This window comes from Scatophagus argus, chromosome 22 (genome assembly GCF_020382885.2).
Source record: "Scatophagus argus isolate fScaArg1 chromosome 22, fScaArg1.pri, whole genome shotgun sequence".
NCBI classification, from domain to species: Eukaryota; Metazoa; Chordata; class Actinopteri; family Scatophagidae; genus Scatophagus; species Scatophagus argus.
The window spans coordinates 10,165,366-10,187,329 of NC_058514.1; the positions used below are offsets into that span (position 1 = coordinate 10,165,366).

The 21,964-nt window shown below is 42.0% G+C and overlaps 1 protein-coding gene across 3 annotated transcripts in view; it reads left to right on the forward strand.

Moving 5' to 3' along the window:
• Window positions 1-2,801: 2,801 nt before the first annotated feature.
• dock4b (dedicator of cytokinesis 4b) overlaps window positions 2,802-21,964 on the forward strand; it is a 107,757-nt gene continuing 88,594 nt past the window's right edge. For all 3 annotated transcript variants that reach the window (XM_046378460.1, XM_046378462.1, XM_046378461.1), the window contains exon 1: window positions 2,802-3,041. In XM_046378460.1, coding sequence (XP_046234416.1) covers window positions 3,005-3,041 — 37 coding nt within the window. In that variant the 5' untranslated portion in view covers window positions 2,802-3,004. The remainder of the gene's footprint in view (window positions 3,042-21,964) is intronic.

The following is a 21,964-nucleotide window of genomic DNA, read 5'->3' on the forward strand; positions in this document are numbered from 1 at the left end:
CATAAAGTCAAATTTTTAATTCGTACAGAACTTTGGTATATGACCTGCAGTCAGCCTCAGCTTTACTTTGTATTTAATGTTGATTAGCAAATAATAGCCAGCTAGCATGCTAAACTGGGATAGGTAAAATGGCAAACATTCCCTCTAAATGATCTACATGTCAGCATTATTATTCTGAGCATGTAAGTTTGCTGAGGTTAGCATTCAGCTCAAGGTACTATTGGCCTAGGTAGAGCCACAAAAACTGCTAAAATGGCTGTAGACTTTTACTCTTCTAATGCTATTTGTTGACAACGTGCCACTGCTAAAAATAATGTTTTTCCAAATATTGCATTCTAAAAATAACTCTAACACTTTTTTTTGCAGCCTGGCATTTTAAGCTAATAATAGTATCAGTAGCAAAATACATACCCTCATGTTGTATAAAATTTTGTATAAAAATATTTTGTATAAAAATCATTGGAACAAATTGTCTTAACAACAACATCATTTACTCAGGTTGTATGTAGCTGTGGTTGCTCAGCTGCTCCATTTATCTTAAAGGTCCCATCCTTTTTTTTCTTGTTTACCTATTTCTTCCTGAGGGTTGCAATGAGATTCACTGATGTAGAACATAGTCTAGTTTCCACTTTTTAAAAGAGCACATTGGTTCCAATCTCCTGTCCTCGAAGGGATGAATCCCCTCGGCCTGTGTCTTACTTTGCTCCCTGGCTTATGATTTATTCATATGTAGAGTAGAACATTCTCACAATCCCCCACACCCCACCCTATACTCACAACCCCCAACCTCACCAATCAGAAATATTGAAGGCCATATGGGAATGAAACAGTACAATATGGGAGTAGACTGTAAAATTAATCCACCTCTATCTGTAAGTCTGTTTTTAATTAAATTTCCAACTCCATGGTATATATTTGTATTGTTGTGTACAATGAGAGAAACAGGGCGGATAAGAAAAGGGGATGGCATGCGACCCATACATGCCCTAAGCACATGGCATGTTCTTTAACCTACAAAGCCAGCAGCAAGCCTTGAGTTTGTTTGCTTTTTCATGGCACATCCATTCATAATTCACCATGTAAACTACAAAGGTGGATGAGTAAGTGGACATGCGAACCAGTGAAGAAACTGAAAGAAAAGAGAGGCAAATTTGACACTTCAAAGCATTTTAATGCACCATTTTCAGCATGGGAAATGAACATGCATTAGAATGGGTTTTTCCAAAGATCCTTTGTATTCAAACACAACACCAGCTACACCCAGGCAAATGATGAGAGTTAGCAGGGAATGAAAGGAAATGGGGGGAAATGCGTGCCATGGATGTATGAGATGGCGGGGAGCCAGCTCATAAAAATGTGTGACATTGGGCTCTTTCATTTTGGGTTGTAGAACTTCCTCTAAATTTGTCTCATGTAGTAGTCTTCATGTATTTTTCATACATTAGTTGTCCCAGTAGAGGGTCTGGTGTGTACAAAAAAAGGGCTACACACTGTTACAAAGTCACATTCTTCACTAATACCCTGAAATTCAGGGTTTAATTTCAAATGTAAATGAGAGAGTTGATCTTTCTTTCTTTCTTTCTTTCTTTCAAATGAGCTAACTGCTCATAGACTGGCAGATAAAAAACAAACAAACAAAAAAAAAACAAAAAAACAAAAACCAAACCTAAACCAAACAAACAAACAAAAACGCTGCTGGCTGTGAAGATGCTATGGATATGCGATCTTCATGTCCTCATTGACGTCACTGGGTTACTACAATTCCCACAATGCACTGTTCTCGTTTCTCGCTGCGCTGGCTTTGACGCTGCATTCAAGTACTTCTCGGGACTTCCCAGCATCGAATTTTGAAAATCACAGTTGCCACTTTCAAACTTAATTGGCGTAGTTGTGCTATAAAATAATAAGAGTCAGGTGGGTCAGTAAGTAAGAAAGTCCTATATATTTGGAGTAATAAATTTGACTGATACTCTGCAGTGCCATGGCTGAATGAAGTTTTCATGTGAGTTTTCATCATTTTAAATTTAGTTTTAGCTTATACATTTGAAGAAAAAAAGATGTATGTATTCGGTAGATTTGCTAACATTTGTGGTAATCGTCAAATCGCATGTGCCTTGTCAATGGTTCAGGCTCCATGTCTAATTCAGTAACGTATAAACTAAGTTTGTGTATAACGTGGAAAGATAAGTCTGACAGAAAGTCATTGAAATAGAATGAGGAACACTAAAAAAATTCGTAAAAATGTTCTGACAAGCTAGCATTGTTAAATCGATATGACGTGTTTAAGCTAACAGTCATGTCACGTATTGTGAAAAAAAAAATAAATTGCGGTAACTCATAATATTTCACTTACTCTCCTTTTTCTATCAAAATAGGCTAATGTTAGTGGTTCTAGACTTCTGTGCTTGTACTTTAGCAGTAGCTAATGACAGCTGTAGCCTATGTAATTCTTGTTTCAGATGTTTTGATGATATAATCAACTTCGTTTCAGTTTGTCACATAGGCACGATTTATGGTGTTACTGCATAACCTGTACATGTATTTATATTGTGCTATTAGGAAAAAATGGGAAACCACTCGTATCAGGCAAAACTATCAGGGGTACACTTAAAAAATATGGGCTGTAGAAAACCGAATGGTTGGCACAATATCTATTTAAATACATCAATTTAAACATCAAATACTGATATAGTTTATAGGCTATGCTGTCTTCTCTGCATCCTACCAATGGGGAAATGAATTTTCTAATTTTGCTGGGCCTCCCAAGTGCGCCGACTGACCTTATTGTCATATTTCCTACAGTACTGGAAGGCAGCACGTCTCCGTACCACTCCAGGCAGCAGCAGCAGCAGCGGCAGCGGCGGCGCTTTCTCTATCTGTAACCTAAACAATGACTCCTACTACAGACCGGAGGAAAGCACGCCAATAGAATGCGTTACACAGATTCAAAACCCTGCATTTCGCTGCTATTCCGACCACTCACTTAAATGTGCCGACCGTAAACATGTGGATACCTACAGAACATGAAAAATACGGCGTCGGTAAGTTTATTGCCTTTATGTTTTTAAAACTGCTGTCCTCTGCGTTCACTCACAGTCAGTTGTAGGGCATGTGTGAATGTGTGGATTGCTTTCCATAGGTGAACTGGCTCTACGAAATTTGATTTTTCAGCGCTGCGAATCGTTACATTGAGAGGTTTTTTTTTTTAATGTAAGGCAGCATCAGCTCTCTTTCAAACAGCCCACGGTGAGAGCTTGGATTTCATCTGACTGCCACATTGCAAAACGTAGGGTTGTCGCTCTGACCCCCCATGGTCTGCCAAATGAACGGGCACATTTTTATTTTTTATTTATTTTTATTTTTATGCATTGCCCCATTTCCCCTTGCATTGTCTGGATATAAACTGGTAGGCTATCTTGACTCAGATGTGCTTTGTATTTGTTAAACTGTGTCTGTTTGAATGGTGAAAAATCAGCTGCTTGCCACAGCCAGTCGCTGTATGTCTGTATAATCCGCTCAACCCATGCCAATTCTTCGAAAGAAACGCAAACCCCAGTTAAAAAAAAAATAAATAAAAACATAAAAAATAGATTTGTATTAGTGTGCCTGGGATTCAGATCGCTGTGGACCCTTGCCAGAGGTCCTGGAAATGTGTGTATCCGTCGTTGCATTGTTCCAGGCTGTCGGGGGTGCTCTGGATCAAACTGAAGTGAGACAAACAAGCGACAACAACGCAACCGATGCCAAATGTAGAGAGAGAGAAAAAATATCCCAAAACAGACTTTGCCCTGTTGGTGCTTGTCTGCACCCGCATTAAAAAACGGGGGCTCATTGAGATGCGGCCGCTGAGAGGCGGCTTAAATGTCTCATAATTACATTCCCCAGGGATATTGGTTTGCTCTGTGTGCGTGTGATGCTCTGGTCCCTACATGATCCCACAGTCTCCGTGAAAATGAGCCAATAATCATTTTGTAATCTCTGCAAGGATGCCAGGAAAAAGTGGCCAATAAATGCCCCCCCTTAAAACTACTGTACAGTAACTGTGATGTGATAAGAGACTACACATTTCCCCTTGCGCCTTCTTTCTTGTGTGTAGCCTGTCTGGTTGCATAATAAAGCAATCTCCCAGGCTATTGGAAATGTTGCTTACTGTCCCAAAAGGTGCCCCTCTGTCACCTTAAGTCAGTGAAGCACACTGAACCAGAAACTAGCCTTTGGCCTCTCTGTGTCACACTTTGCGTTATGGTCACTTGACCATTGTGCTACATTTTCCCCTGGTGTAGGCTTGTTTCCCTTCCCCTGTCCATGTACGTGCTAAAGACCTGACCTGACTGTGTAATTATATTACACTTAATCCTGTGCAGGGCAGAGTCCCCAAGAGTCCACAACTTCCATATTTTGAGAGAGCAGAATAGATTTATTTCTTAAACCCATTCCCTCCTGCCAAAGTTCACGTGACTGGATAAAAGGAAGACATTTATTTTGAAGGCAAAATACTTGTCATTGTCCCCAAACTGCTAGAGGGGGCCCAGTTAATTGGATTAAGACTCTTTTATCCGTTTTCTTCCCTTCAATAACCGCAAAAAAAGACTCTTTTAATTGGCTGTGATTTATTTTTTAAGACATGTTTTGGCAGCAGTGCACTTCTTCGTGGCTGGTTCTTTTTGAGGAAGGAACTGGATGTTTTCCTGTTGTGAAATTCAGCTTACACACACACATGCACACAAAAGATGTAACTTTAATGTGTTCGCTTCAGAAGGTTAAGTGTTTTTTTCAGTGTCAAGTTCAAAAAGGTGCTTTCAGTCTTTGGTTTTGTTTATACTGTACATTGCTCATTACTATCTGGAGAGAATGTCATTTATTCTCTTTAAGTGGGTCAGTGGAGACTTTAGAGAGATGATTAAGTCCTTTAAAATCACCTTATGTACTTTCTGCCACCAGGGATCTCTCAATTAAAACAAAACCAAAGACATAGTTTGATGATGTAACAAAATAGTGTAGGATCATGGGAATTGTTATTGTTATCGTTAAACAACCACCATGGTGGATGAAAACCAATCTAACATGACTAGGGGACAAATGTTTATGGATGAGGTAATGTTTCATAGTTTTATTCACATGACATTTATTCATGTTCTCAAACTTCCTTCCTTCTGATCTGAATCTCCCTCTCGCTATGGTGGCAGGTGACCAAATAAACGGCCCATTAGCTTGAATAAAATTGCAAATTTCTCTGGGTTTGAATATTGTTGGAAACTGATAGTCAAAGTATACTACTCAACAAAATAGACAATAGACTAGACATAGGTGTAGTTGCTTTTAGACATTTTAATTTAGAAATGTTATGCATTATATCTTGAAGGAATGTCATAATGGCTAAGTGAGGCTACAAAATAACTAGTTCATATGACGTGTCATTTGACGATTTTCTAAAGCAAAAGTCGGGGTGAAAGCCCGACTGACAAGCTCTATTGCTGAAGTTTACTCTAACCTGAAATCTCAGCACAAAACCATCCTCTTAGCTTAATGTTCTCATCAGATAATGAAAGATTACGTGTTGTTCAAATGCTTGTGGTTTGGCTTGGTTATTTCAGATGTTATTATACTCATCTAGGCAAAATATTCCAGCAGCTGCTCACTTATTTTGCAGGGGAAAAAGGAAAACCAAATGTTTATTTTTGTTTCAAAAAATAAGTTCACACCAGCAATGACCATAGATCCTCAGATGGAATCTCTACCTAAATTATTCATGCCAAGAAGAATAGCTGTCCCCTTTCCACAGGTATCCATAACTGATAGCAAAAGACCACATGAAATGGTACTCGGCTAAATCACACCTGAGCAGACTTGACATCATTGATCTACATCTGTTTTAATTTTTCTTGCTCAGTTCTTTTGGGTCTGTCATGAATATCTTTGCTGTAGAATTGCTGTCATATCTAAATATTGGTACAATTAAGTCCCTACCTCAGCAATTTTAAATGTGATCTCCTCCAGGTGCTTTCAACGAACATTTTATCCCCTTTTGACAGGCAGACTGGTTAACTAAAAGGCTTGGAAATCCTTGGATCCTTGCAGGAATATTTGATCTCGTGCCAAATCGAGATGAGATCAGAACGTCTTGCTGTCTAATTGGAAGGTTGCTGTGTTTGATGTCGATTTGCCTTACTAGAGCAGCGGGGCCCTGGGAGGACGGGGGCCACTGCCATTGATGAAATATGAATGGACTCTCGGCGAGTTGATGTTAAGGCACCCATTAGCCCGCCGCTGGCGTGATTACTGGTTTTTAACCTGAAGGTTGGAAAATTGATGAGATGATATTAATATCTGACTCCTGAATGAACTTGGGATATGGAGTTATTGTCACATTAGATTTAGACAAGAGGGGAAAGTGTTTTTGAACACAAAGACGGCCTATGTTGGCAGTAAAAATGATGAGATTGAGTAACAGAGGATAAGGGGAGACATGGAGTCGACATCACTGAATCTTGGATGACTGATGTACCTGAGTATGTCTTTTCAATGCTTCATAAGTACATGATGTATAATCTGTCACAAATGTCACTGAAGACAAACACACTTTGATTTAGTGACTGACTGCAGACTCACTCCGGGCTGCAGTGTGTCAAGTTTAGAGTAGACAATGAGTTCATGATGTAGACAGACAGAGAGTGAGGCTTTTCTCCTCATTAAGGCTTTCTGATCCAACCAATCAAGCATGTCATTGCTCATCATAATTTAGACACATAATTAAACCATTTTAACGAGCTGGTTTGCGCCTGCGTGCGTGCGTGCAAGTTGAACTCTGTGCCAATGGCTGGAGATGCTTGAGCACACTCTAGCATGCAGTCATATATTGAGTGCCATGGAGAAAGCAAATACTAGTTCTATCAGATAAAGATAGAGTGGAGCAACGGCCTGATTGAATGTTCTTGCTCGAGGCCTGGCTGCAATGGAGGGCCAGTGTTGGACCTGGGGGTTTCCTGCTCTCCCATGGCTGACATTGCTGGTTGCTCCCTTGAGGGGAGGGTCGCTGCGGTTGATAGGGGTGGAGGGTACTGGCGCGTGTCAGGGGTGGACTCATTGTCGGGGCGTCCGTCCTGCCCTGTTACCCCCAAAATCAACCCCCCTTCCTTACCCTCCAACTCCACAGGGGATTAGCAGGTTGTTTTGGAGGGGACCCTGAGGCCCATTCCACCATTATACCCATGATTCTCTAATGCAGCAAGCCCCAGGGCGATGTATGGGAGAGGGTGGAGGGAGGAGGAGGGGCGGGGTGAAGCCTACCAGCTTGTAATTGCTTCCTCTGCTGCTGCCTCATCTCCATCTACAGAGATAGCACCCCTTCTCCTCCGTGTTTGTGCACACACACTCGCCCAATACAATCATTCAACAATGAAGGAGACCGTACGAGGCTCCCATGTGAATAGAACAGATGCAGAAAAAGAAAAAAAATAGACAGCAAGAGAGTTAACCACCCAGCCCACTAAGATACACAAGCTGCTCCCTGGTGTGTGAATGTAAGGGTTAAATAAATCTACATGGACATGTGACATATGACGGGCTCAGTTTATTCACTGCTGATTCACCCTGACAATAATAGCCTTTGCAGCGAAAACATGGCCTGAGACGTGAGAACAGAGTTGGATAAATGCCACCGCTGGTTCGTTTGTGTTATTCAATCAAATCATGCTCTATTTAATATGGAGCCCTCAGTTATGAAAGAAAACATCGGAACCAAACATTGTCTGTTTGTTTAGATTCATCAGCACTAGACAGGAAAAGGACACAAATAAATCCAGCCAGCTATATTTTGTGGAGATAGAAATCGTACCTCTTCTCTTTCCCGCTCCTTCCAGCTTTTCCTCACCAGACTCACTCTGGGGATACCCTTGTTAATCCCGCTGGAGTTGGTGACACAAACAAACCAATATGTTATAATTGTCTGTCCACATCCATGTATACTGTCGAGACAGTCAGCTCGGGGGAGCTTTCCTGCATTTCCACCCCAGTGGCAGTATAGCGTGCTCGCTGTAGGGAGACGATGCTCTGAGATGGCCCAGTGATTTCCAGTTTACCGGAATGCATATGGCCATTATAATGACCATTATTTCACATTGGCTTGGCATGAATTTTCAAATGTTTGGCTGTCTGGTAATTGCCAACGTTTTTAGTAGACAGTTTTAATCCCTTCCTCTCCTGTGCACTTCTTTTAGTGCTGAAATGATTAGTGGGTTTCTTCTTTATTTGATTTGAAATAAAATTAATCAACTGTTTTAAGTAATGAGCAGTCTAAGTCATTTTTCAAGCAATAATGCAAAGAAATGCACTGGTTCCAGCTTCTCAAATGTGCAGCTTTTCAGCTTTTTTGTCATATATGACAGTAAATGAAATACTGTTGTATTTTAGGTAAAAATCAAAGGCATTTGAAGATACTGTGATGATTTCATAGTGACTTTTTGGTGATTTTTTGTTTTTTTTTTTGTATTCAAGACACCAAATTAAATTAATGCCATTTGATCATATCCTTCAACCTGTCTGCAAGCTTCAGTTCCATATATATCTTTATAGCAGGCCTGTTGTGGTGTAGCAGAGTTGTGGTTCACTTTCCTCTATATCAATCCTTGATCCCTTCATGAAAGAGGTTAATGGGATGTGTCCTATTAGGAATTCAGCAGCCTAACTGATCAGTGGTGCTGCTGTGGTGGAGGCGAGTGAAGAGTCTGTATGCGTGTGTCTTTGTGTGTGTTTTTGTCATCTGTGTGGGTTGGGAGGACTGGGGTGGTGGGGAATGACTGACATACCGTTTTCATAAACGAAGGGCGTCTGCCGATGACAATCACTGTGATTGGCGGGTGAGAAGAGCTGTTTATGCGTCAAGAGACACTTGTTTTTTTATCCTCATTTGCGGCAGAAAAATGATTGCTGGCACTGGTCCAGCATCAGTTATCTGTGTACTGTGGCTGTAATCCAGGCTGGCGTGTATTGACCATAGAGGAAGTGTACATTGATTTGTGTGAGCGTTTGTGCGGCTGACCCAGTGCATTGTAATGACCTCAAGGCTTCCATTTTACTATAAACCTCACTTTAGCAATAGCTACCTTTGTTCACCCTCAAGTAACTAAACCCAGTGTGCTTAATTCATTATTAACATTTTAATAAAAAAATGATAGTTATGGTGTGTTGAGGATAAATCTTGCAACATTAATGTATTATTGATGGTTAATAAAGTGTCAAGGCTTGCTTAAAGGACATGTGCATAATTTAAGAATGTGAAAAGCTAATGATGATGGTCGTCTCTGTCTTCAATTACCCTGTTAATTCTTGAATGTAGAATGGGCCTCTGATGCGATCGTTCACATGGTGGGGGATGTGTGACCAGAGGAAACTCATACAGATGGATTTGGTCCAGTCCTTTGTTTCACTTCTGCAGTGTAATCTATTTCTCTGTGGGCTGATTGACCATTATCAGGCCAAATCTGCATCGGTGCGGTTTATCTGCAGAGCATATTTCCTCTGCATCCTATGGGTTGCAGTTTTATGATCACATTAAAGGGACAGTTCACCCCGAAATCATAAAAACTAAATGGAATTTATCACTTTAATTTTAGCGGAATTTTAAAGATATCGGCTGAATCTACATTTGGAGAGCAATAATGTTTCCAGAAATCTTGATCCGGTTACTCAAGATGGGCAACGGCCTTTGGTGTAAGCAGTTTGACATGGGAACTATTTTACTCCGTATTACTGTGCAGAATGAAACATGTACTTGTAGATGAGAGGCTCATGCTCATGACAGGGGTGGATGTAAACATATCTGACCAAGTAAACATGTAGGTGATCTCAAAAAAGGGCTGGGTATGAAGTTTAAGCCTATCTATACAGATTTGGGAGGCCTGTACATACGACGTCGTATTTGTGAAGGTTGATCTCGTGGTAGTCACACAGCATTTTCTAAAAGCTTTGACACTCCATCAACATTAGCATAAAAGGCAAAAACAATGTCATTAAAAACTGTAACTTTTGCTCAAAGCGCATCAGTTCATCTGAAAAGCCTCACAGTCCAGTTCAGGTCACTGCGGACACTGTCAGGAGTTTATCAGCCGGGGCGACGGTCAGGATTAATGTCAGTGAGAGAGACGGCGACAGAGGAAGAGGGTGAAAGGTGCTCAGAGGGAAAAGCTTGTAGACACCATGCTCGACCTTGATTGTGCGTTCACCCACAGTTCTGTCCACGCTTTGCTGGCCTGATCTGCTCTCTCTCTCTCTATTCTACTTTTTTTCTCGTTGTGCCTTAATTAAATTGAAGTGCTTTTGTATTTCTGTGGTAATCTTGTGGTATGCTGTGGTAGTCCTTTTGCTTCCTTTTCCCCCCTTCTTTGTACCCCTCCCTGCACTCTGACTCATTCGTGCAGACTGAACTGTTTCCAGAGACAGCAGGTCACACTGTGATGACCCTTATCTCACTTTCTGCCTCTTTCTTCTCATCTATCACTCACTCATTCTTTTTTCTGTCTGGTGTTTTTTTTCCTGTTTCTTCCTTTGAGTAGCCCACTTCCCTATATCTGTGCTGCAGTCTGTTCTACCTTTATCTCTCCTCCACATGTGTTTCTTTCTTTCCCCTTCTCTCCTCTCGATCCATACTCACCTGTCCTAGATATCCCCCCTGATGCCGTGTGTGTTTACCTCTTGTGTATCAAACATTGTATTCAAGGATACATGCATATTTGTTTCTGTTCTTTTCTGTGTGTATCCAGTGTTACAGATGTGTGCTTCTACGCCTGTGTGTGCGTTTGTATGTTGTATTTCTGGCTGTGTGTTTGCAGCAGCCTCAGCGGACTGCGAGACCGAAGATGATAAAGCACTACAGATGCCTCAGAGGCTTTGGAGCCGAGCTGTAGCTTGAGCTGTTATACATCTTTGTTGTGCTGTATATTCCCCTCCACATCAAATTGAACATGTTTCCTTTGAATGGAAGCATATCATTCAAAGATGAGATTTGAAAACTGTTGCTTGGAAGTTGTTGCCAGTACAAAATGTAAAATCACAAAAACAAGATGTGGAGAAAGCACCAGCATTTTAAACCCTGGTTGCTCTGTAATTTGATGGGAACACTTTTTGCTACCTTTCAACATTATTGATGAATCCACAGCTAAAAACACAGCAACAGCTGGTAATATCAATGAACCATTTGTTAAATTCCTCCCCTGAACAGTGATCATGTCCAATCACAGCTTAGCTGTTCCAAAGTGTGTGGAGGACGGTGTCTCTTTTTCTTTTAATCACCTTTCTAAGATGATTACCACAGCTAAAATGGTTTCATTTTGTTGTGGCATGTCCCAAGCTAAAAAGGCACATCATTAGCAGTTATCCTTTTCTGGGCTGTATTGACAGAAGTTTAAACTCCAGCAACCTGACCCAAATCAGGTTTGCAACAGCATATTTAAGACTCTTTTGCAGAGCACCTAAAAGAGTTAGCCTAGGTTAGCTAGCTAGTTGTCACTGCAGCAAAATCAATGCTATCTGTGTTTTAAGTGGTAAATCTGCCATCTGACCAGATACATTCACTAATGACTGGCAAGTTAACAGAGTCCAGTTTTTGTTGTTGTTTTGAATAGAAGGCAGACAGACAGCTGGCGTGTTAATGTGACCCTGGATTCTGTTCTCTTTGTTGACTTGGTACCTGATTTATCAGTGATTTCTTAATGGAGGAGGCAGATGTTGTCATGCCCTCTACAGTGCAGAAAGAATAGAAATGACCTTGCATCGTTGTCATTTATGCTATGTTGTCTTTTTTTTTTTGTCTTTTCTATAAAAAAAGGATTGTCTCTTGTCTCTCCTTTTTGGGTCCTATTTAAGGTCTGTGTGCGCATATTTGAATCACAGCAGCTTTCAGTGATGATCATTTCAGACCTGACCATAAAAATCTCTAGAACAAATAGAGATGCTTGCACACATGCACCACAGGTATGCCGTATTAGTAGCGCATATTGACAGGCATTGATCGGTTCAGAGCTCCTCTCTCAGGTTGAACTGTTTTCCAGTCTTCATCTCTGTAATGATAACGTTGGAGGATCAGCTGCTGCCTGGCTGATTTCTGGACAGCGGCCTCTCAGACTTTGGCTGCTGTTGGGTATCTTATTACCTGCTCTGTGTGTGTGTGTGTGCGCCTCTTCTGCAGTTGAATCAGTGTAAATGTGGTCTCTACATTCAGTGTTTGTCCCCTCTGAGGTTCATGCATGTGTGTCAGCGATCTGTTTCCTGCTCTCGCTGTGCCATCGAGATGACGGCCTGGCTCTCTTATGCATGTCAACCTGCTGCATGCAAGGTGCTGGCTCGTCCTTCTCAACTCTCCTCTGTCAGCTCCCCTCACTTCCTCTTTCTGTCTACCCGTGCACACAAAAGCCAGTTTCATGTCAGTTTTACTTTCAGATGGGCTTTTCATTGCAGCCCACCGCTCGCTCGCTTTCGTCACAGCTTCTTTTTTTCAGTCAATTTGAGAGTGAAGCGTTGAGGCCGATTGCAATTGATTTTTGGCACACAAGACCCCCTCACTGATTGAAAAAGCTTTATGCTATGGAAGGCGAAGCTATAGGATGTATAATGCTCTACATGTGAGATTTTTTTAAATTTAGATTTATGGAGCAGAAGAACAGCTACAACTTTGAAAATGAGATTATTGTTGATCTCAGTGACATATCTTCAATATATGATTCGTAACTGACTGGTTCTTCCCAGCTGAAAGATTCTTATGAATTCACAAATTAATTGCCTGAGTGTTGTAGAGTGTTATTGCCTCAGAGAGTCTGTTTAATTCATCAGGTTGACTAAACCTCCAACTGCGACCCAGTTCACTTCTCATGTCTCCTCTTTTCAACCCAGCCTCTCTTCAGGGACTGTTCCTATTTGGAATGTTTATCCAGTTAAGAGGAAAGCCTTCAAACCACGCAGAGACAGAAACTGTTTTCTTAGTTAAATACTTGTCTTGAATTAATAAGCCTGTGAGCTGCTGGATCATTTGAAGTTTTGTTTGTCTGAGGGGAGAAGACCAAGTGTCTTCTTGCTTCCTGTCTCTCATCATTGATTGAATGGGGCCTTTTCAGCCTTCTTCTAACGTTTCCAAAGGTTGGCATCGCAGTGCATTGTAAGGTTTGCTTTCTTCGTGCTCCTTTTCTAGAAGTTTCACAGAGGATTCCTTCTGTTGATTCAGGAGACTGGGTATTTCTTCTCCTTAAGAGAGAAAAGGAAAAGGAAAGGAGATGGAGAAGGCATTTTATGTGTTTTCATGTTGCTGAATTAACAGTTTGACAAATGCGCTTGTTCGCTTTCTTGCCGAAAGTAAAATGACTAGATTTATATCGCTCTCATATTTGTATCCTCAGTATAAATCAGGAGCTTTCAGATGATTAGCTTAGCTTAGCTTAAAGACTGAAAGAAAGGGAAAACATCTAGCCTGGCTCTGTCTGTCACCTTTAATGAAATAACAAATCATATATTGTTTGTAGCTTCATGTTTACTGTACAGATATATGAGTGGTATCAATCTTATTATTTAACTCTCAGCAAGAAAGTGAAAAGATGTTAAACGAGAAGCCAAATCTTATGTTAGTCAAAGAAGTGTGCTGATGTTGAACTAACTCTCAGAGGGCATGCACCAACACCGCACTGCGCCAGGTACCAGGATCACTCCAGGCACTAGTATCTGTTTCTTAACTCCTGCCAGGCGTTAGCAAAAAAAGCAAAAAAACATTCAACCACAGTGGGGCTGGCTTGAAGTGGCCTAAGCTCTCTCCACAACATCCACCTGGTGTCTTTATTTTCCTTTTTCCACCAGTCACCCCCTCAGGGGAGGGAGTCTGAAGAACTAAAAGCGGAAAGTGGCGCTGCTAAAAGCGGTTGAAATGGATCCCTTTTGTGTGGGGGCGAGAGGGGAAACGTGAAGGAAAACCCCCCACTGTGGGAGCCTTTGTGCGGGGAGCATAAACACTTGGTCTGTGCGATGACCGTGGATGGACACCTCAGGCAGTTGGTTCAATCCAGCGGAGGAGATGATGGGAGAGAAGAGATATTGTTTGTATGTACGCTGGCTATGTACACAACACGAGCACAAGCCATGATCCTATAGCGGCTCCCCTCCCAGTGGATGGCTCTCATACCTTTTGAGGCCTCTGGCTATTCTTGTTAACAAGCAATTTGTGTTGAGAGCTGGCCTCAGATAAAATATACAGACACTGGTATTGAAATAGTACAGAAGCTTGGATTGCAGTGAGAAGAATGCCCACATTTACTGGTATTTCTGTCAAAAGATCCCTTTTTGACAGCAGATGGTTTTGTTTGTTAAATGATAGAATGCACTCAGGTTGTGGTGGTTTCTGGTTCATTCCCAAGGGCATTTCAGTTTTAAAAATAGCATCACAGCCCAACTAGAAGTATTTCCCATAGAGTAATCGCCGCTGTTAATGGGTCAATAATGGAAATCTCTTTTTGGATCACGTATCTCCTTCACTATTTATCTACAGCCTAATGACCTGTCATGGGTCCCATTTTGACCTTGCTGGTCATTACAAAGCCCAGTATCATCTTTCAGCCTTTGAGCTTTTTGAAGAAAGGATGCTTTCATGTTGTTTCAGAGTTTAACTTGAAAGAGTGATGAGAGGGATAGCATAACATCAGTGATTTATGTCTCCTGTCATGAATTCCATCCTCTCGACTTTGCCTTCGCTTTACGCAGCACCTTGATGAGCCTGTCGGTGTGCATCCACAGCAGTGAAATGAGGCATGTTTGTTTTTCTTTGCCCTCAAAAATAAACTTAATTGAAGTAGTGAAAGGCAAAACACATTCTTCACAGCCAGGATACATGCGTGTGGCTCGCGTTGCCAGAGCAGATGCCCTCAGTCGAAGCAGAACCGCGTATTGTCTTCCTTCCTGTCTCTCTCTCTCTCTCTCTCTTTCTCTCGTTCTCTCAGTTCACTTGGACAAGCAGCCTTCTGCTGTGCCGTGCTGACATAATAGGATGCTAAAAATACTGGTGCACAAATGGAACATGCTGCACTGCACACGTTTATGACATATGTGTTAGCATGGCTGCTGCTGATGCTGCTGTTGTGTCCTAAAGCAGAAAAACTTTTTTGCTTGGGGTTCCGGTCAAAAGCGCTGCTGTGTCTGGCGGCAAAGCGGACAACATGCATTTCTTTAGCTTTCTTTTACACTGTCTGCAGGGACAACAATGCACCCGATCTGCATCTGTATCTGCAGCTTGAGTTCAGAGGTTAGTGTGGTAATGGTAATGATTGAACCAGGCCATTGATTTGCTGGGCACTGTTTCCAGGCATCATCAGTGGTGACGCGTCACCCATAAGCTCCCCCTAGACCCTCAGCTGGACTACTGCCATAATCCTCTTTGCACAGGCTGTCCTAATGCACTAGTAACCTCACCGTCACCACTACCTATATGAATACGAATACAGACTGAGTGAATACAAACTGAGTGAGAGTATTTGGCATATAGCTGTGAGAATGGACACACTTCCACACCAACCTGCAGGCATACGAGTGTGCACATTGTACGAATTAACCCAGTATCAATATAAAATTGTAGAACCTTATGCCTTTTCAGACAAACTTGCTAGCTTTTCTGATCAAAGGATGACTGATTGTAGCCTTATTTAATTGATGATTTGTAGATTTGATCTATTAATCCACACATGGCATTTTGTAACTTTCACATTTAACAATTTAATTATTATAAACAGTACAAGAGTAAAACAGAAATAAAAATGCTTTTTTTGCAATTCATGCAAACTCTAACTTTAGCTGGGTTTGGATGAAAGAGACGATTTTTTCCTTGTTTTGATCCTCAAAGTCAGAGCATACTGTCAGTCAGTGTACAATCCTTCATCCTTTGCCAGGATTTGAATCCCTTAACCCCTAACCTCATCGTTCACCATATATAAACTAAACCGACGTGTAATGAGTTGATTGGTGCAGCTTGTTTGTGGTGGAGCGAAGCCTGGGAGTAAGTTCCCTTTCTTGTGGACAGTGGGAGGTTTTCATTTCATATGTATGAAGGGCTTTGTCTGATGTATTATGCAGTTGCATTAAACAACAACAATTTGTAATCTTGTATGTAATATTTATGGTTGCAATAATCTCTTTATTTTTTTCACTCATTCAATATCCTGATATGTGACAGAAAGTGATCTCCTTTAAATACTGTGCTAATTAATGTGTAACATGAGGTGAATGACTGCTTAAAATCACTGTAATCTTACTTGCCTTGCTGTTACTATTGTCACTTTATGTTGCTGTACGACTGGCTATACAGAGATCCCCTCTGACTTTGTGCACCTTTTAAAGCTGACAGTTTGCCCAAACACTGCTGCAGCCCCTCTACTGTACATACGCTTACTGTCCCGAGCGTGATCTGCCAGGCTTCACACAAAAGGGAGTGATGAGAATATGAAGGGAGACAGAAATAAAAAGAAAAAAAAAGAGAAGTGGATATGGGTGCGATGGAGGATTAGGTACCGCGAGGTGGAGAGAATCAGACACACAATGTGGTAGTTTGATGGGCTGTCAATTGACGGTCCTCGTGGAGTTCCTCCTCAGAGCTGAGGTGCCAAGGCTGGCGAAACGCCGTCCCAGTGTGTCTCTATCTGCCCGTTTGTGTTTCAGGAAGTCTCTCTGTAGCTCATTAGAATCTTTATACCTTCTTCCCCCCGGGGAGCACCAGGCATTGAACGGGCACACAAATGAGGCTACCTTTCTACTTTGTATAATGGTGTTCACTCACAACTGTGGGAGGAGAAAAACAAAGATGAAATTAATCACTCCAGACCCCCTCGCCCACCCCTCCTCTCATCCCACTTTTCCCTCAAGTTCAGAGCTCCTGCACACTTTTTAACTAGCTTTATTTAATTACAGACAGCATTAGGGTGCACACAACTGCAGTTGACCTAAATCAGGAAACTGGGCCGTTTTTTTTTCCCCTCTTCTGCCGCAACTTCTTACTCCACTCTATTGATTTGTCTGTGCGGACAACAAGCTTGAGCAAATTAGCCGAGCTCAGTTCGACACTCACTCTCTCTGAGTCTGTCTCTGAGCCAACTTCGGCCTGGTTGCTGTGTCTGAATCAGCCCGGCCACAGCTCCCTCTCCTCCCAATGTAATCTGGAGGGTATGTAGGAGAATTGGGAATGTCATCCATTGGGGGCCCCTGACAGAAACGAGAGCCCTCATAGAACAAATTGGAAGTGCTGCCTCTTTGTTCACACCGGTGTCGTTGCAGTAATGGACAAGATTAAGGCAACATCTGAAGCAGCCTCTCTAGCTGAAGCAAAATTCGAGGAAGACACTGGGGATTTTCATGTGTGAAAGCTGAGTATCGGTTAATTATTTTTATACCGTGAGATGCTTTGAGTGGGCACTTTCTCAGTCTCCCTCAGTGTCTCTCGTTCAGTGTAGCTCTTGGACATGTCACTTCCTACGTGGTTTGGTTTGACAAACAGCTCCGGTCCGCACTCCTTTTTGCCCGAGTTCTGATTCCTGGAAGAAAGCGTTCCAAACCATAGTGGTTCTCTCTGTTTTTCTCTCCTTTTTTCTTCATCTCACCGAGACCCAAAGTTCTCCGACCCCAGGAGTAATCCTCCTTGATCCACCAATGGCATGCAGCGACAGGAAAATAGCCTCGACGACAGCTGAACCCCTTAGCCCTGCGGGAATGTTTGACCACTCTCTAACACACACACACACACACACACACACAGACACACAGAGGCCATACATTCAAACACACAGTGCAGCACAGTGCAGAGCCAAACAGAGTTTCATTCTAAAGGCGGCTGTTTTGGAATCAGTTGCAACCAGCCAGTCCGCCCTTGTTAACATTCACTCTCATTCGCTCTCGTGTATGTCAGCTCTGGTTGAACATGAAAGAAACAAGGAATGAGTCATCAGATTTTTTTTATTTGTGAGACCTATGTTTCCTGATAGAAAGCGAGATGTGAGGTGGCCGAAGTGCGTAGAAGGAAGGAAACCCATTTCTTACTGAAGGCCATTAGACATTAGTGACATTTTTATACACCATGCTATACTAAAATCAGCATTTTCTGAAATACTTTTGACAAAAGTTTATTGGCTGATCTGCCCCATTACTTGCCCATATTTCTCTCTCTCTCTCTGTGTGTGTGTGTGTGTGTGTGTGTGTGTGAGAGAGAGAGAGAGACATCCATTATTGATCTAAGTTATAGCACATGTCAGAAGGACTGGCATGCTAACAAGCCACGGAATCCAACCTTCATTTTTCAGTTTTTAGTGTGTGAGTCTCTCTTTATAGGAAAGAATGAGAGTTGGTGCCAAGATAGACATGAACACACACACACACACACGCACACACATACACTCATTCATTCTCCTCATATCTCGTGGAAAGCGGAATGCATATCACATGAAAACACTTTATTTTTATTTTGAGGCTTGGGCGGGATGACATATTGTGTCATATTTCTTGGTTCAGTCACCCCTCACTGCTGCTGCTATCTTGTCATTGTTCGTGCAGCTTTATTGTAGTCAAATGGCCTCCTCTGCTCCTTCTCTGCTGAGCTTGGAAGGACTTGTGGTAGAGCTTACAAACTTTTGCTGTTGCTCAGACTTGCCTGATACCCAGTGGTACACACTGTACTTTGAAATGCCACAAGTGAATGCCTCTTTGTTTAGAGGCCCTTTGGATACCGAAGTGTATTGGTAACAGATTTGCTGATTGCGGTCGAAATTGTGACTGTGAAATGTGGGCTTTCAAAGCAGTACTCCTTACGTTTTGGAAATATAAGACTCGTTATTTAGGGACTTATGATGATTTTGATGACTGTTTATGATGTTGCTGATTTATATACTGTCAATCACGGCTTCTCTGTTATCCCTCATATTTCCCTCTGTGTTAAACATGCCAGATCACTTGTAACATACAAGAAACATTATGATGATTATTTTTTTTATACTTATTAAAGGCTGGTTGGACAAAAATATTTTTTACTGATTGGAACAGCCACAACTCATATATTACGAGTTATTCATAAGAGTTATTATATACATACATTGTTTGTTTTCAAAAGGCTTGAAAGAGGTTATTTTTATGCCACGTTTTCTTGCTCTACCACACACAGGTTTCACTGTATTAAACTTGGAATGAGCTAAAGGTTGACTTGGATTAGTTTTTTGTTTGTTTCACTCTCAGTTGCTTTTCCTCTTCTTTACTTTCTCACCTCTTTTGATCAGTTGGCATTCTACGAAGTGTTGAAGTTTCGATGGCGATATGTTGTTTTTCATTGGCTGTCGTTACAATTCTCTGTGCAGATAGTGGGATTTAGGTTGGCTTTTGCTGATAATTTCCATTGTGATATTAAAGCTTGGTTTTACATGAAATTAGAATGTAAAAACAAACGTAGACATGTTGAGTGTCCATTCTATGTGGCGATCATCCTACTGCTCTGCGCACACACAGTTTATATCTTTATCGTCAAACATCCATCCATCCATCTGTCCATCACATATTCTTTCGGTCTAGTGTCACTCTTGTCCCCATTTGATTTGCTGAACATGCTGCCACAGGTTTTCATTTAGCTTGTTAGCTTAGCTGCCCTTTTCCCAATTTAAGGGAAGCTGACTTATCCAAAGCTGCAGATTGGTTCCTATTGTGATGCACTGACTTGCTGGCTGGCTGGCTGGCTGGCTGGCTTAGCTGATAATAAGATATGCTCCAGTAGCTTGTATTTGTGTAGCACCTGCCATCTGCGTGTCCTTGAGTGGAGCCACTATGTTTGTACGAGTGTGTATGTGTGTCTCTCTGAGTTGCTCCACGCTGCCACTTCCTGTGAAGTCGTCTTCAGTTGCCCTGGCCGTGCTCCTGAGCCTATCACCGTCTGTCAGGTTGTGTGTGTGTGTGTGTGTGCTTTTTCGCGAGCACACCGTGCTCACACGTGTCCTGTTCGTGTGACCGTGCATGTTTCAGTCAGCGCTTCTTTCCCATGTCTCGACCCCACACAGTGAATCTGAGCACACGTCTAACATCCCAGCCTGCGCCCAGCGGCCCTTCGGCTCAGCGCGGACGACCCACGCTGTTTTCTTTTCATTCACTCTCCTGCTTTTCATGCACTCCCCTGTGACTCGAATCCCTCACTGATGCTTCAGTGCTCGCTCCGCTCTTATGCAGTCTCTCTGTCTCTCTACTTGTCACTGAGCTCTTTATCTCCAGGGGAGGAGAGCAGAATGAAGGCTACTAGGCCAGGATGTAAAGCGAACCTATAGAATAATGACTGTATGGCATTTAGGATGCAGTGGGATTTTCTCCCTCTCATATATCTGTGATGCATCTTTTGTTCCTGTTTTTCTGTTTTATCGCATTTGCAACAGACTGAATGAGACTGTTTGTTCTTGGTGGCAGAATTGCCTACTTTGAGTAGACATGGAAAGAACTAATGTAATTGCTTGAATTGTCTTCAACTCTAGAATTAGCTTCAGCCCTATCATCAACATTGTTGTTTTTCCCTCCTCCCAACTTCCTTCATCTTCATCTCCTTTTTTTTTATCGCTAGTCAATGCATCTTCTGGGAGGCTTAGCATTTAGCGGTAGCAGCATGGGGTCATTACTTGACCCACTTGACCCATGACTCACTGATAACGTGCTTCGAAGGGGGGGGCATCTGTGGCCAGCTTCATCACTAATGGCAGACTTAAGATCAGCAAGGGGATTAGATAATTAGAGGTTAATAATAATAATATATATAATAATAATAAGTTAATATTACTTGTCTATTCCCTACATCTTTACCTCACTTATTTTCTATTTTTATTCTTCCTCATCTTCCAAAGTTACATTATACCACTTTTCCCACCTCTTGTCTCTGTTATCACTTCCTCATCCCTTTATTTTCATTTATTTGAGTGTACAGAGCTGAGGGTTGCTAACAGGATGAGGTAGAAGTCTCTTGTTTAGGGTTGTTAAATAGACAGCTGGCCCACACATACGAATTTATATATATATATATATATATATGCATTGCAGGCACATTAAGACGCCACATAGACACCAAGATATGCGAGCTTATGGCAAAAGGCTGGGCTGTGGTTTGTCAAAGAAATGAAGCTGTGAAATCTCTTTTCATTTTCATTTCCTTGGCACCGTAGTGCTCTACCCCAGAGAACTAGAGAGCATTTCTGCCCTTTTATTACCAGGCATGGATGATAGAATTACCCTTCAAGCACATTTATGTGTTTGTCTACTCCCATTTAGTGCCAGGAAGCATGGATTGCTGAACAATAGTTTTAATTTTAGCTCGAAGGAGGTGTTTGTGTGTGTGCTGTTGAGTTGCTGGAAGTTCATTCATCGTCTGTGGGCTCTTGTGTCATGGCTCGAACCCTACAATTGAGAGTGTGGCGGTGATGTTGCGGCGGCATGTTGCCTTAACAACGAATCAGTGTTCAAAACAGCTTGCATCTGTCTGTAATAAAATGCTTAACTTGTTCCCAGGCTACTGTGGTGCTACAATCCGCCGGGTTTAACTAAGAAGAGAGCCTCCATATGGTCGCTCATGGCTCAGCACAGATTCAAAGATGCCGGGCTAACCCCGCTCACCAAGCCAACAGCATGTGTGTGGGTGTGTCAGTGTGTGCATCATGTGCAATCTCATGCATGTGTGCATGCTGAGGCACTGCATGTGCAGCACAACATGCTTTTAGGAGGGGAGGGGGTCGGGAAATATGTTTTTATGAGGTGATAAGCTCCAGCTGTCCAGTATGATGCGACAAAATCAAACTGTATGATACCAGCACATTAACACAGTAACACACGCTGAGTCTACAAATGAGAAGCATCCTTCAAACACGGAGCTGCACAGAATGCATCATACTCGGACTTCAAGGTCCAACTCATTCATTCAAGAAAGCATGAAAATTAGAGTTCTCCTGCACTC